At 43.9% G+C, this 14,514-nt stretch overlaps 2 protein-coding genes across 3 annotated transcripts in view; one reads left to right on the forward strand and one right to left on the reverse strand.

Moving 5' to 3' along the window:
* LOC309365021 (macrophage mannose receptor 1-like) overlaps positions 1-14,514 on the forward strand; it is a 255,572-nt gene that overhangs the window by 142,774 nt on the left and 98,284 nt on the right. The window lies entirely within an intron of this gene.
* Positions 120-10,913, reverse strand: LOC309363217 (vomeronasal type-2 receptor 26-like; the record flags this gene model as incomplete). The annotated part of the gene is made up of 4 exons (XM_081899323.1): positions 10,845-10,913; positions 9,838-10,129; positions 5,834-5,960; positions 120-1,012 (listed from the first exon to the last, which is right to left on the reverse strand). Exons 2-4 carry the CDS (start codon positions 9,997-9,999, stop codon positions 120-122), a joined length of 1,182 nt encoding a protein of 393 aa, XP_081755449.1. The 5' UTR covers positions 10,000-10,129; positions 10,845-10,913.

Below are 14,514 nucleotides of genomic sequence, written 5' to 3' on the forward strand. Positions count from 1 at the left end.
TTCTGATTCATGTGGAGGAAAGATGTTAGACCGGCATATCAGGAAAGGAACACTCAATTCACATTCATTGGTTTTATTATTGCAATGCTATGCCAAAAAAGACTAGATTTTTTTTTAGGTTACGCCATCAGATGCTCCTTTTTATTCAGATCTGGCCTCAGGACAATAATGTAGCACTTGGGGATGAAGATACAACCCAGTAACCCCGAACTGGAGGCCAAGATAGAGAAGACCTGCACGGCTACCATATATTTCCCCTTGGTGCTCAGGTAGGCTGGCACAAAGGACACCCAAACACTGCAAAACACCAGCATGCTGAAGGTGATCAGCTGGGCTTCGTTGAAGGCCCCAGGCAGCTTCCTGGCTAGGAAAGCCACCGTGAAGCAGACGGCCGCCAGAAAGCCCATGTAGCCAAGGGCAGAAGAAAACATGGCAACAGAGCCTTCGTTACATTGCAGAATGATCTGCCCAGGCTGGGAGTGCATGTCGGAGTCTGGGAAGGGGGGAGACATTCCCAGCCAGACCATGCAGATGCCCCCTTGGACACTGGAAAAAGACAAGACCAGGGAGTTGGCCAAGCTCTTGCCCAGCCATTTCCTCATCTGGCTCCCTGGCTTTGTGGCCATAAACGCCACCACCACCGTGATAGTCTTTGCCAACAGGGAAGACACGGCCACGGAGAAGATGATGCTGAAGGCAGTTTGTCGGAGAAGGCAGGTCCACTTCTGGGGCCGACCGATGAATAAGAAGGAGGACAAGAAGGAGAGCAGGAGGGAGACGAGGAGCAAGTAGGTGAGGTCCCGGTTGTTGGCCTTGACTATTGGTGTGTCAAAGTGTTTAATGAAGATTCCCAAAAGAAGTCCAGCAGTGAGGGACAAAAGCAGGGCAAAAGAAGCCAGGATGATCCCCAGAGGTTCTTCATAGGACAAGAAATGTATAATCTTGGGGACACACTGATCTCTGTGTAGATTGGAATTTTGATCATCTGGACATTTGTTGCAATGCTTTGCATCTGAAAAACACAAGAGTGACCTCAGTGTTGCCAATATAAATATTATAGGCATGACATTCCACAGTCTACTACATACCAACTATATTATTCTGTGATTCTTATGTGATTCCTCCCCTTCGGACCTGGCAAGCTTCCAGACAGGAAAGAGATTGGAATTTGATCCTAAATCCCCAAAAATTGGTACTCACGAACTTCCCGAAGCCTAAGGGCTTCCTTACAGGGAAACAGCGAATAATGAACTTTGTATCTAGCCTAAATGACATACTGCCAGGAATGGTTAATTTTAATGACATCATCTCGGTGGAATATCTACATTATGATGGTCACTCAGTGAGAGCACTGACCACTTTTAGGGATCAGAACCTGGCCAAGTTTATTTTTAGGTCAAGACCTGCCTTCTTAAAAGCACAGATAACAATACTTAGGCTCTTTGAAAATAAGGCTCCTTTGAGCCCCCTACTGAAAACTAAGCAGGCAAATCTTAGAAAGGGGAAACAACTCTCAAAATTCTGGTCTGACAAACAGAATCCACAATGCCTTGTGAGCAAAGGTGAGGATTTCTTTACTATGGAAGAAAATATCCTAATTGACCAATTCTGGATGTTCCCACCATTAATACAAACTGACATCTTGGGAAGACTAGACAAGCTAAGAGATAAGCTGGCCGAGAGAGCGTCAGGCAACGAGGTTATTAAGGGGGACCAAAAAAAGACCACAACACGCAACCTTCAGATTAAAGCGGAGATTAACTTTCCACCAAGAGAGAATGTGCCACCCTTCAAGGAGAGCACTCCATCACCCCCCCCCCGAAGGAGAAATATCCCTAAGGTGACCCCACCAGACGTGTGGGACAAAATGAGATACCTAGATGAAACAGAACTGGGCCAAAATCAGGCCGCAACAGAATATCCACAGAAGGAATTTATGCATAATAAAGATCCGGTGTTCACAAACGTGAGCACTTTGCATCCACCTATTGAAATCATAGAGTGGCTGGATAGCCCGCCATACAAAGACGATAGGCGACCGATACATAGAGCGACAAACCCTAAAAGTACGTTAGCTAATAATTGACAAAGACTCGACTGTGATAAAGCCAATCTTAAATTTTTATCCTGGAACATTGCTGGTTGGCTCAACAAGGCGACTGACCAATCATTTGTCAATTTCATTCAAGATCATGATATAGTCTTCCTGCAAGAGACATGGCTAACAGGGGACTTAGATGTAAATGGTTTTGCCTCATTTTCGCTTGCAGGTTCACCAAGCAACAAAGGGGGACGAGTTAAGGGAGGGCTAGGCATTCTAATATCCACAAAGTTGAGAGCATCTTTCGTCGAGCTGGAGCCTCTGAGCAATGTGGCCATGGCATTATTAATGAAATGCAGATATTGCACACTTCTATTGATTAATATATATGCCCCTCCCCAAAGAGGCAAGCAGCTTATCAAAAATATCTGGCATAGGCTAGAATCATATGTCGATGAGCTAATGAATCAAACTCCTGCAGCGGCAGTGCTGCTGGCTGGGGATTTAAATGCCAGAATTGGCCAATCAGACGAAGCGTTATATGCTCATTTCCATGACGTACCTCCCATTTCTGAAGAAGCCCATTCTATTCCCCCAAGGCTCTCAAAAGACAAGGGCTGCAACTACGCAGGCCTATGCCTTCTACATTTTTCCAACAATCTGGATCTGACTGTATTAAATGGTCGTGTCGACAGAGAACCCAGTGGGGAATTTACATTTATATCCAACATGGGAGCCTCCACTATCGATTACGTCCTGGTGTCATCTAACCTTTTGAGCAGAGCACGGGAATGTAAAGAGGTGGAGAGGGTTGACAGCGACCATCTACCGCTCTGTTTAATACTGGATGTAAGAAAAGATTTATTTTGCTCTGATAAACTTGTAGCCCCATGTTTCGAAAACATGGAGCTAAGATACTCACGTATCAAATGGTCCAGAAAATTGAGTGATGAAATATCGGAAAGACTTCACTCAGATACTTTTGTTGCTAGAAAGGAGAACCTCGTTAATTCCCCAACTCCTGAGGCTAGATTAGACATGTTCCGGGAACTGATTTCGTCCCTACAACCTTATCTGACCAACAAAAAAACGCCACGGCAATCTCTACACTCTAATAAATCCAAACCTTGGTTTGACCAAGAATGCATGGCTATGAAACGCCTCCTGCTGGATAAGTACAGGAACTATAGAGCAGCGAACTTACCTTCGCTTCCATTAGACTGGTTTGAGTTAAAACGCAGTTATAAAGCTTTGATTAACAAGAAAAAGCTCCAGGCACAAAGGGAGGAATGGCAGTGCCTAGTGGAGGCCTCCCGAAGGAAAGATTCTGCCACGTTTTGGAAAACAATTGCAAAAAGCTGGAGAGACTCCCCAATTGAAATCGAATACTCTATACCCGCTGGAGCATGGGAGGCCTTTTTCCTCTCATTATATTCATCAAATCAACTGGTCCCAGTTCTGCTTCCTGCTTCAAGTGAACTTGGCAAGGAATGGCCCCCTGTGACCACAGAAGAAATTACTGGCCTTATTCAATCTCTTAAATCAGGGAAAGCCCCGGGTGCTGATAATATCCCACCAGAAATTCTTAAGGCAAATGTTGAATGGTGGGCCCCTGTGCTAGCCGCCTTGTTCACTAGTATAAATCAAGCGGCTATTATCCCCGAGGACTGGGGTTTAGCCATCATCATTCCAATATTCAAGAAAGGAAACAGAACTGAGCCAGCTAACTACAGACCAGTCTATTAAGTATTATTAGTAAACTGTACGCTGCTCATTTATGTGATAAATTAGTGGAGTGGATGGAAAGAGAGCATATTCTATCAGAAGCTCAAGCTGGCGTTTTTAGAGCAAAGCGTTCAACTATAGACCAGGCCCTTATCCTTCAACACCTGGCAGATAAATACTCTAGAAAAGGGGGGTCTTTATATGCAGCTTTTGTCGATTTTAAATCGGCTTTTGATCTAATACCAAGGGATAGACTCTGGGAAAAGCTTGGCGCTACAAACATAGAAAAACGCTTATTGCGCCTTATTCGTGGTCTATACGAAAACACCAGGGTGAGGGTAAGATGCAATCGGTCAGGCCATCTAACTAAAGAAATTCAAACACACTATGGGGTTAAACAAGGATGTGTCCTCGCGCCAACGCTATTTAATTTCTACATCAACTCTCTAGCAGTTAATATGGTGAAAGAAAATGCCCACCCTCCCAAACTGGCAGGTTTGCCCCTCCCGGTGCTTCTGTATGCGGACGACGCAGTCCTACTCTCCTTTTCCTGCGTTGGCTTGAGGAAGCTTTTGAGATCACTTGCTGACTATTGTCAAGAGGAACAACTATCAATAAATTACAGCAAATCTAAAATTATGGTGTTTTCAAAAAAAAGAAGGAAACACAAATGGAGAATAAATGGTCAACCTATTGACCAGGTAGCAACTTTCAAATACCTGGGAATAACTTTTCAGGAAAGGGTCTCGTGGCACCAACAGATGAAAAACGCCATTGCCAACGCAGGAAGGGCCAATAAAGCCCTTACAAGATTTTTTCACGGGAAAGGGGGTAAATACGTTCCGGCGGCCTCCCAGGTTTTTGCTGCAAAAATACTCCCACAACTCACTTATGGATCCCAGGTTTGCAGTTTTAAAAATTTTGCGCCTATGGAGGCATTTCAAACAAAATTTTATCGGTGTCTATTGGGGATCCCCCCCTGTGTATCTAATATAGCTGTCCGCTTAGAAGTTGGACAACCACCCGTTAATGCGCGGTTGTGGATTCTAAAGATACACTATTGGTTAAAACTTATTTTTTCCCCGGCTGGTTTGGCTCCTTTAACACTCTTAGACACCTTTCATTCTACCTGGAAAGCTTCCCTGTTTGAAAAGATAAGAAGCTTGGGATTCTCCCCGCAGATCTTGATAGTGGCAGGATATGAGAGAGCCAAAAGTCAAGTGCTTCAACGCATTAGGGACATAGAGTTGCAATGTCATATGGGCAAAATGGATAAACATGCCACAATTAGAGACTTTGGGAGAGGGTTTTCACCCGCAAATTATCTGGCTGATTTACAAATACCTAAGTACAGACACTCCTTTACCCTGGCCAGATTCAGCGTTCTGCCCTCTGCCCTGCTGCTAGGCAGATATGAGGGCAAACCATATGAGTCACGTGTTTGCCCATGTGGCTCATCGGAAGTGGAAACAAGTCTGCATGTATTGCTGTACTGTAGTTACTACGAGGATCTACGCCTGACCTTTATTGCCCCAGTTCTACAAAAGCTTAAAAATGAACCAGAACCCCAACGTATGAGAGCCTTGGTAGAAGATAAGGTTCCTGAAATTACAATCAATGTTGCCAAATTCTGTGTAGCCACTATTAGGCGTAGGAAACAAGAGCTTTCCAATGTCAATATGCAGGCGAAGGCAAATACTTAATTTTATTTATGCTGCCTAATTTTAAATTGCTGTTATGGCCTAATCTGTATTGAAATTGTCCTTTGTTTTTTTCCGGTGTTATGCTTCGCTGACTAGCTGTACGAGTTAATCTGGTCTGTGACCGTTTAATAAAATTTGATGTGACTTATGTGATTACTGTATTTTGGGTTGTGGGTTTGCCTTGAAGCAATTTTGGGCTATAGTTTGGAGTCAGAATAAAAGTATTATGGGCCAGCATATCCCATTGAGCTCCTTTAATGGGGCAAGACCCCCCCCCCTCCATAGGTACCAATGCCTGGAATTTGAAAGTGATTTTGTACTATGAAATGTCAACTCTTTCAAATATCCTTTCAGAGACATTTACCTTCCTGAATGGAGATTGTTCCTTCCATGCATTCAACACAAGCATAGCAGCAGATTGGTTCTCCCTCCTTAATGGCCTTGGCATATCCTGGACGACAATTTTCGGTACACCTTGAAAGAGGCACGTTCTAGCCAAAATGAGAAAAAGCATCAAGCAGAAGATGTTAGGGCTTTGTGGATAGAAGGAGCCATAGAGTGCAGCTAGGATTGAATCATACAATGGGGTTAGGACTGCAGCATAAGATATGCACGTGTACGTTTGCTGCTGAGTGGGCAAGACCATAGTATTGCTTGGTCTGAGGTATTAAAGAGAATAAGATGTGATTAATTCTTTCACCAACCTGTTTGAACCACCTGGGCCACACAATGACATTTCTGTCAATGGCAAACTTGATTTTCTCTTCAGATGCTGATGTCTCTACACTCCCAACTTTCAACCCAACAAGGGACTTATTGGGAAACGCCACCCAGTTGACAATGTCAAAGTCAGCTGCCAGCTCCCCATTCTCATCCCAGTAAGCTCCGTCCATGGAAAAGTTGTAAAGGTGGAGGTTTCTTAGGAAAGAGTGCAGCTAAAATGGTACAGGAAAGCACACCCACAATTAGTAAACGAGGAACAAAGTAGCGTACATGAGCCTTGGCCACTAAGAACTCTAGTCTCCCAAGATGTAGTCCCAGAGACTCAGATGGGACTCTTATTTGGGAAATAACAGAGCTAGAGTCGTTAATATATTGCATGCTAAAATTAGAATCAGGAACGACAGCTAGTGTGGTTATAACGTTGTGGTAGGATCAGGGTGTGTGGTCCCATTCTAGAATGGAAGAGCCATCCAAATGGGGGCACCAGGTGGCAGCCTTTACAACACATTTACTCAATGTCCTTTAAGCATATGGGGTGCAGGCTGACAAACGAACCCGCCTGTAACTGTACCCCTTCAGCCCGGGAACAGGTAACATGTACTCAGTGATTTGTCCCGTTTTACCACCTGAGGCAAAACAGGAAGGTGTCATCCACCCCCACCTGAAGCCTTGCTTCCCAGGGCTGCCTCGGTCCACCTTCATGGGCAGAGTAGCCCTGCATCTAGTTTGTGAATGCCTCTCCCAACAGCAGTTTGAAAGAGGAGGTTGTGCACATTTGGGGAAAGTGATTTGGGTGGAGACACTTGGGGGAAGAAGAGTGGAAGCTGGAGGGCTAAGAAGTGCCGAGTGCCTACAGGAAGGGATTTCTCTTTTCACACACATGTTCCAACATTGCTCTCCAATACTGTTATCAGATGGTAGGAGCATCATCATCATCATCAAAACAAGAGCAAATCGGCTTTCACTGGAAAAGGGGACGGTGATAGACCAGGCACCAAAATGCACGAGAAGGGAATTACATAGGGTCTTGCTGCATTAGGTATTGCTTAATTTATTGCTGATTTATTGCTTTTCTCCGTCCGGCCGCTTCTTCTGCGTCAACTCTGAGAAATACGACCCCAGGTAGAAAAACAAATAGCAGGCACACAGCGTCTTCCGTGTGAGAGAAAAAGGGAGTGAATATAGTCCAGACAGCTTCTCTAAGTTAAAAACCTTATTTACAAGCAAAGCATTCCATTCCATCAGAGCTAAGACCCATTTCGTCTTTGTCCTCTCGCTCTCGGAGGCAAAGTGAAACCAATCTCACAGAACAAAGAGATGACTACTTCCTTCTCGGCTTCCTTCCCGTAGAAGCCCCTCCCAGGTACAGGGCATACCAGAGGTTAACCCATTAACCACCAAACTCCACAACATGGTTGTAGACAGCTTCATGTCTGAAAAAGAAGCAGTTGGCAAGGAACATGTGCTTCCCTCACTATGCCTCTCAGAAAGCTGGAGGAGAATATACTGTAATTTAGCCAGTCTTGGAGAATATACTGTAATTTAGCCAATTTAGCTCCTCCTGTCTCTTTCCCCTTAGCCCAAAGCAGACACATCACAGCAAAGTGGGCTTGGGATGGGATGCCCTGGGTGCTGCTCCAGCCTTGGTTTTCCACCCTCTCCCTTGGTTGCCCCTCCCCGCAGCTAAAAAATAATCACTAATCGGATACCCAAGGCAGCAATATCCTCAAACAATTTTGGGCTCAGTATTTCATGGTCTTAGGCATCACACACAGGTTTGCCAAGGAAATATGAGAATTATTTCACTTCCAAATGTAGTAAGCCACCCCGTGGTATTTGGGTGCCCCTCCACCTCCTCCTCCTGCTGCTGCTCTCTGGCCCCCTGGACTCTTGCCCCAAATACAAGGTGTAACAGTAAGTACACCTTGTTAGGATAAGAGGAGATGGTGCCAGGAGCCTGGGCAGTGTCCAGTTAAATGTTCACGTATAAGTGTGAGGCACTGGGAACTTGACAAAATGGTTTTGTCTCATTTATGGGTTCAGAACATCCCCACCAATCCCACCATGAATATATCCCTTAACCAGAATTTAATTTCCGAATCACCGTTCAGGGATGAGAATGTGCCAGAGAAAGGATCATACCTGCCATGGTTGTATTTTTTCAAGGTCCACCTTTCTGCTTCCCACCACGGCCACCTTGCTTGGTTTGGAGGAGTATACAGCACTCAGGGCACTTGCCATGGCCTGGAGAGTGTTGTAAATACTGTAGCTGTCTTGAGACAACATTCTCTCAGTAAAGTCTTGTGACATGGTCCCCAGTTCTCCTCTCTCTCTACATCTTTCCTGGACTCTTGCAGAATTCTTTGAATCAGAACATGTAAATGTTATATCTGTAGGCTTCTGGGTTAAAACAGCATTTAGATCCAATGTTTTATATTTTGTCCTCCTCTTTGTCTGGATTAAGAAGGACAAAGAAGCAGGGACAGAGTGGGGATCCCTGTCAGCTGCCAAACTCATACTGAGATCCTGCAAAGCTGTTGTGACCCAAACTTTTCCCACTGTTATTTTAAAGGTATTTTCCAAGTATGTCATACACGCAACTAGAATTATAGTGGATGGAACATCTGCATGGTAGACAACGACATTGATTTGTCTCTGCATGAGAAATAATAGCAGGTTCTTTGGACTAGAAATAAGAATATCTGTGATACTTTCTGAGAAGGCCACACAAATATCATTCTTTGTGACTGCAGCTGTGAAGGTCCTCATGAACTTTTCTCCCTTGTCATTGTCTGGTGCAATGAGACCGATCCACGTCCATTTGAAATGCAGGAGCAATTTGACCATAGCCAGGTGAGGAGGCTCTTTTTTTGGGACCATCCGATAGGAGAAAGGGAACTGAGATTTATCAGTTGATGCGTGACTAGCAAAACCATAGCTGATCTAGGAGAAAAAGAATTTGTGTTTTGTGCAAATATGTATTAACCTCAACTGATTAATAATGGGGAACATATTCACCATGATGATTGATTAGGTGTCTGGGAAGTTGAGAGCCCCGGTTTATTTTTATTTAGTTAAAAGGTTTATAATGGGGTTGTTTAATTTTGGATTTTGCAAGGTAGGCTGTTTTTAATTTGAACGGTATTTGCTTTTTTTGAGAAGCAGATGTACTGATTTTGTATACTTCTAGGGGTCAAAAAGTTAGTGAAAGAAAACTTCGAAATTAATAGTAACAAAGGCACAGATATCAAAACAGTCTCAGACACAAGCAAAGCAGTTATCAGGGTGTATTTAATAGAACAAAATACAATACAAAAAAGGAAGAAAGAGCTGGAAAAAATATAGTTAATAGAAGTTATAAATGGGCCTGAGGAAAATATTCGTGAGAGGAATCAAGGCAATTTATAGGAGGCAAAAGGCCAAACATATCATCAATGGCAGCGTATCAGGAAACATCGGGATTTCAAAGGGTACAAGTCAGGGATGCCCTCTTTCCTCATTATTATTTATTATGGTATTGGAAATTTTAATGAGCAAACTTAGAAAAGAAGAAAAAATAAGAGAGATTGACGCAACCGGGGGAGAGAAACTGCAGTACAGAAATAGGCTCAGCCCCCAATCAATCCACCTTTCCCCAGTTCATACCTGTGGGATTTTATAAATGTTCAGAATGGTTGAAATCAAGCTGGAAACAGCAGAGTCACCTCCTTCTAGAATGGCCAGCTGTTTATTCTGTCTTTCACAGATGTAGTTTGGAACATTCTTCTGCCCACCAGACAGCAGGTCTAGCACAGCTTCATAGGTCATTATTGCATGAAAATAACTCTCATAGAGGTTGTATCCCAGGGTGATGTTGGGCAGGAGCCTGGGATTCCGACTGATTTCTTGAAGGGCAAACAAGAAGGGCAGGATGTGCCAGTAACTTTGATCATATATCCTGCAGCAAAATAGATGTCATCAGATTTTTCATTGTGCATTCAGTGAAAGAGTATTAAAGTTTGTGCATCTTTTCAGCTTAGAGCATGGATAACTAGGAGAAATATTTGGATTTTACTGTGACAACTCTTGGAAGGCCAGCTCGGAGTTTATGTGTTTTCAGTTCATTTGGAAATGGTTGTTTGGCAACAGGATTTTTCTCCCCAAGAAAAGGGAACATCGGCTCTCAAAGAACTGCAGTGGCTGTCAAGCCCAATTCTGTGTTTGGGGTTTGATATGCAAAGCCTTAGATGGGTTCAGAGCTGCTTATCTGAAACAGCACCTCTACCCATGTCATGCTGTTTATAATGTCAGCTCTGTTGGAGAGACACCTGCGGTTTAGTCATGCTGGCCACATGACCCAGAAAGCTGTCTGCCTGAAAGCAAGATGAGAGCCGATGCCCCATAGTTGCCTTTGACTGGACTTAACCGTCCAGGGGTCCTTTACCTTTACCTTTACACTACAGGCAGAGGGGCAAGCAGCGCCTGGTGTTTCATAGCTACACAGCTGTATGAGAAATTTCTGGCTGTGCACAAATGTCCCTGTGCACCCAGGAATGATGGTACCCCTGAAGCCAATTGAGGACATATTTGAGGTAAAATTTAGCAGGAAAGGGAGAGCATGGAATCACAGTGGAAAGTAGCAGTAGTAAATCTTTCTCCACATGGTGACATACTTAAAATCAGTAGCAGATGGAGACTTGGAGAAATCATGCAGGGAGGTCACAACAGTGCTTGTAGCTAAGACACCAACAATGAGGTGGTCTCCTGGCCTATAATAATTAAGTGTGCCTTTTCGATCATTTATCAAACTAAATTGGCATTTCCCCTTCAGTGTCCTACAGGATGAATGGGGCATCATTAGCAACAGCATTAGGGAGATTATTATCATTTCACTGTTGTCTGCTGCTGCTGCTGCTGCTGCACTCCCTGATTGCTCTCAGAGCCGATCTGCTGCAGTGCCTTCTGGTTCCAGATGGGAGTCCAGCTGTGGTTTCAGAAATAAAGGAGCTCATATTTAAACCTCACCTCCGCCTGGTCCCTGCCTGCCCTGAATTTGTGCCCAGGCTCTCAGTGGCCCCAGAGATATTAATGCACCAGCCTTTCCACATTGGGTAAACAAAGTTTTTATGTTTTGTTCTTGCTTTTGACTTCTTTGTTATGAGTTTCAGAAATGATATTTGGAAAACTCCCCAGAGCTTTTCAGAAGGAAAAAATAAAATAAAAATTACAATAGTTTTGATAATTATCAGGTGTAGAGTACACAGCCATGTCTTGATTCTCTCTGCGGCAAGTGTATAGCTGGGGAAAAGATGTTTATGAGACTCTGCGGTGTGGCTTTGCCACTTTGCTACTTTCACAGCTCAACTCCCTGAGGTTGGAAGGGATGTTTGATCTTCCATTGCATTAGGAAGGATTCAGATTTATACAACATGCACTCGTTCATGAACTTATCAAGCTGTCTCGTAGGAAATCAAAACAGCCCAAAGTTGCCTAGAACTTTCTAGAATCCCAGATAGTCTTTTCCAACCCTGTTTCTTGAGATACAAATCAGGTACCCCCATGGAAGTGCAGTACTTACTTAATTGGGAACCGTTGCTTTAAGGGGTTACAAGACACTCATTGGTTTGTGCAGCTTCAATTTCCTGTTCCTGAAACTGAAACTTGCCTAGAGAAGTGGCTGGGCATTGCTTTTACCATAACAGAGCTTCGGTCTTGGAATAAAAGGAGTGGTTTGGAAATACACTGGTACCTCAGGTTACATACGCTTCAGGTTACATACGTTTCAGGTTACAGACTCCGCTAACCCAGAAATAGTGCCTCAGGTTAAGAAATTTGCTTCAGGATGAGAACAGAAATCGTGCTCTGGCGGCGCAGCAGCAGCAGGAGGCCCCATTAGCTAAAGTGGTGCTTCAGCTTAAGAACAGTTTCAGGTTAAGTACGGACCTCCGGAACAAATTAAGTACTTAAACTGAGGTACCACTGTACTGCAGACATCAAATAGTATGGGAAACAGCCTTACTAGAAAAATTAACCAATGAACTGAAACTGACACGGGGACAAATAGAAGAAGACACCTTCACCCTGGTATGGCTCTCCTTTATCACATACATAACCCAATAAGACAATGACAAAAATCCACCAACAGCATACAAATCAATATGGCTGACTTGATCCAAAACAACCACCCATCCCACTTACACATGAAAACAAAGATCACCACAGCCAATCACAAATGAACAACCACACCCTAGGCCACCAAAGGAACACAAGTGAATAGCAGAGAACCTCAACAAATGTCTCAACAAAGGAAACTGATCTGTAAATGTTACTTTTTTTAAAAAAGATTGCACATTAAAAAGAAGAAACACTGCAGACACACCATGCATAGCTTGGGGGTACTCCTGGATCCTTTGCTGTCACTCGAGGTGCAGGATCTGACAAAAGTATCTCAAGTAAGGCCTCAGTGGCCCAGAGTACCTTCCATCAGCTTTGTCTGGTGCACCAGCTATCCCCATATCTGGACAGGGATATCCTAACTACTGTTGCCAGTGCTCAGGTAACCTGAAGGTTAGATTACTGCAATGTGTTATATGTAGGGCTGCCTCTGAAGATGGTTCAGAAACTTCAGCTGGTATAGAATTTAGCGGCCAGGTTGCTCACTGGAGCAAGACGGTTTGAGCATACAGTGGTACCTCGGGTTACATACGCTTTAGGTTACATACGCTTCAGGTTACAGACTCCGCTAACCCAGAAATAGTGCTTCAGGTTAAGAACTTTGCTTCAGGATGAGAACAGAAATCGTGCGGTTGCAGTGGGAGGCCCCATTAGCTAAAGTGGTGCTTCAGGTTAAGAACAGACCTCCAGCACGAATTAAGTTCTTAACCCAAGGTACCACTGTATTAGTTTCTAGGCCCAATTCAAAGTGCTGGTTTTGACCTATAAAGCCTCAAATGGCTCACCACTGCAATACCTCAAGGACTTCCTCTTTCCATATGAACCTACTCAGACCCTGAGATCATCTTCCGAGACCCTCCTTCAGGTGCCTCCTCATTGAGAGGTCTGGAGGGTGGCAACACGAGAACGGGCCTTCTCTGCAGTGACTCCCTGTCTGCGGAATGCTCTCCCCAGGGAAGTTCACCTGGCGCCTTTACTATACACCTTCAGGCACCAGGCAAAAACATTCCTTTATAATCAGACCTTTGGTTGACCTGAACGACATGCCATACCCTTTTAAAATGTGGCTGGATTTTTCAGGGGGGGGTAATTACTGGATTATTGTTTTTGTTTTATATATTGCGATCTCTTTTGTGAACCGCCCTGAGACCTTTGGGTATAGGGAAGTATATAAATTCAACAAATAAATAAAATAATAAAGTTAAAGTACATTGGCTTCCCCCAAAGAATCCTGGGAACTGTGGTTTGCTACTCACAGAGCTACAATGCTCAGCATCCTTAACAAACTACAGCTCCCAGGATCCGTTGGGGAAAGCCATATGCTTTAAATGTGCTTTTAACCGATGGTGCTTTGTGCGTGATAAGCAGTTATAAAAGCTGTTGGGAAACTGTATATGTGCAGCTACTCACACAGAGTCAATTAAAGTTTGGCAGACAGCCAGAAGGCAATCTGAAGGAGTAAGTCTGCCTGGTGATAACAGAGACATGGAGACCGCTCCTTGATTGGTCAAGCTCTCTCAAGGGAGTGATAATTAATGGCCTACTAACTGGAATGTGTTAGTTAGGAGTTCAGGAGGTTCAGAGTTCTGTGTCAGTGTAGGAGTTGTGTGTCGTGTCAGAGAGAGCTAGCTAAAGATCCGTGTTCTGTTCCTGTAAATAGTCCACTGTATATAATAAACACCTAACTACAAGCTCCTGGTTCCTGCTTCCTCTATCCTGTCTGCAGCCAAGTTGCCAATTGCTTCCATGGATTCTGCGTGTACTCTGCTAGGTCTGGCTAAGGTTGCGAAACACCAAATAGGTTTTACCAATAGAAGCAGGTCCTCCTTTCCTTCTGCTCATCTCTTAGCCTAGGTTACCCCACAAGGTTGTTGTGAATATATGCTGAGAGAACCACCACACAGATCGATTACAGGAGTAGATTTCGGGGGGGGGGGCTATGTGGAAATAAATGGTCAGCAGACATTTGAGCATGAAGGGTGAGGGCGAAAGAAGTAAAAGAACCAACTAAGACCATTTGATCAAGTTGAAGATAAGTTAAATTGGTTACACTATTACCAGATTAATGAACTGTTCAAACTAGATAAGAAAAATGGTTTTGCTTCTGAAAAATCTAAGTTAGAGACTGAGTTGTTGGATAATAAAGGTAAAAAATTGTCTAAAATGTGT

Source organism: Podarcis melisellensis, assembly GCF_964234715.1.
Source record: "Podarcis melisellensis genome assembly, chromosome: 2".
Classification (NCBI taxonomy): Eukaryota; Metazoa; Chordata; class Lepidosauria; order Squamata; family Lacertidae; genus Podarcis; species Podarcis melisellensis.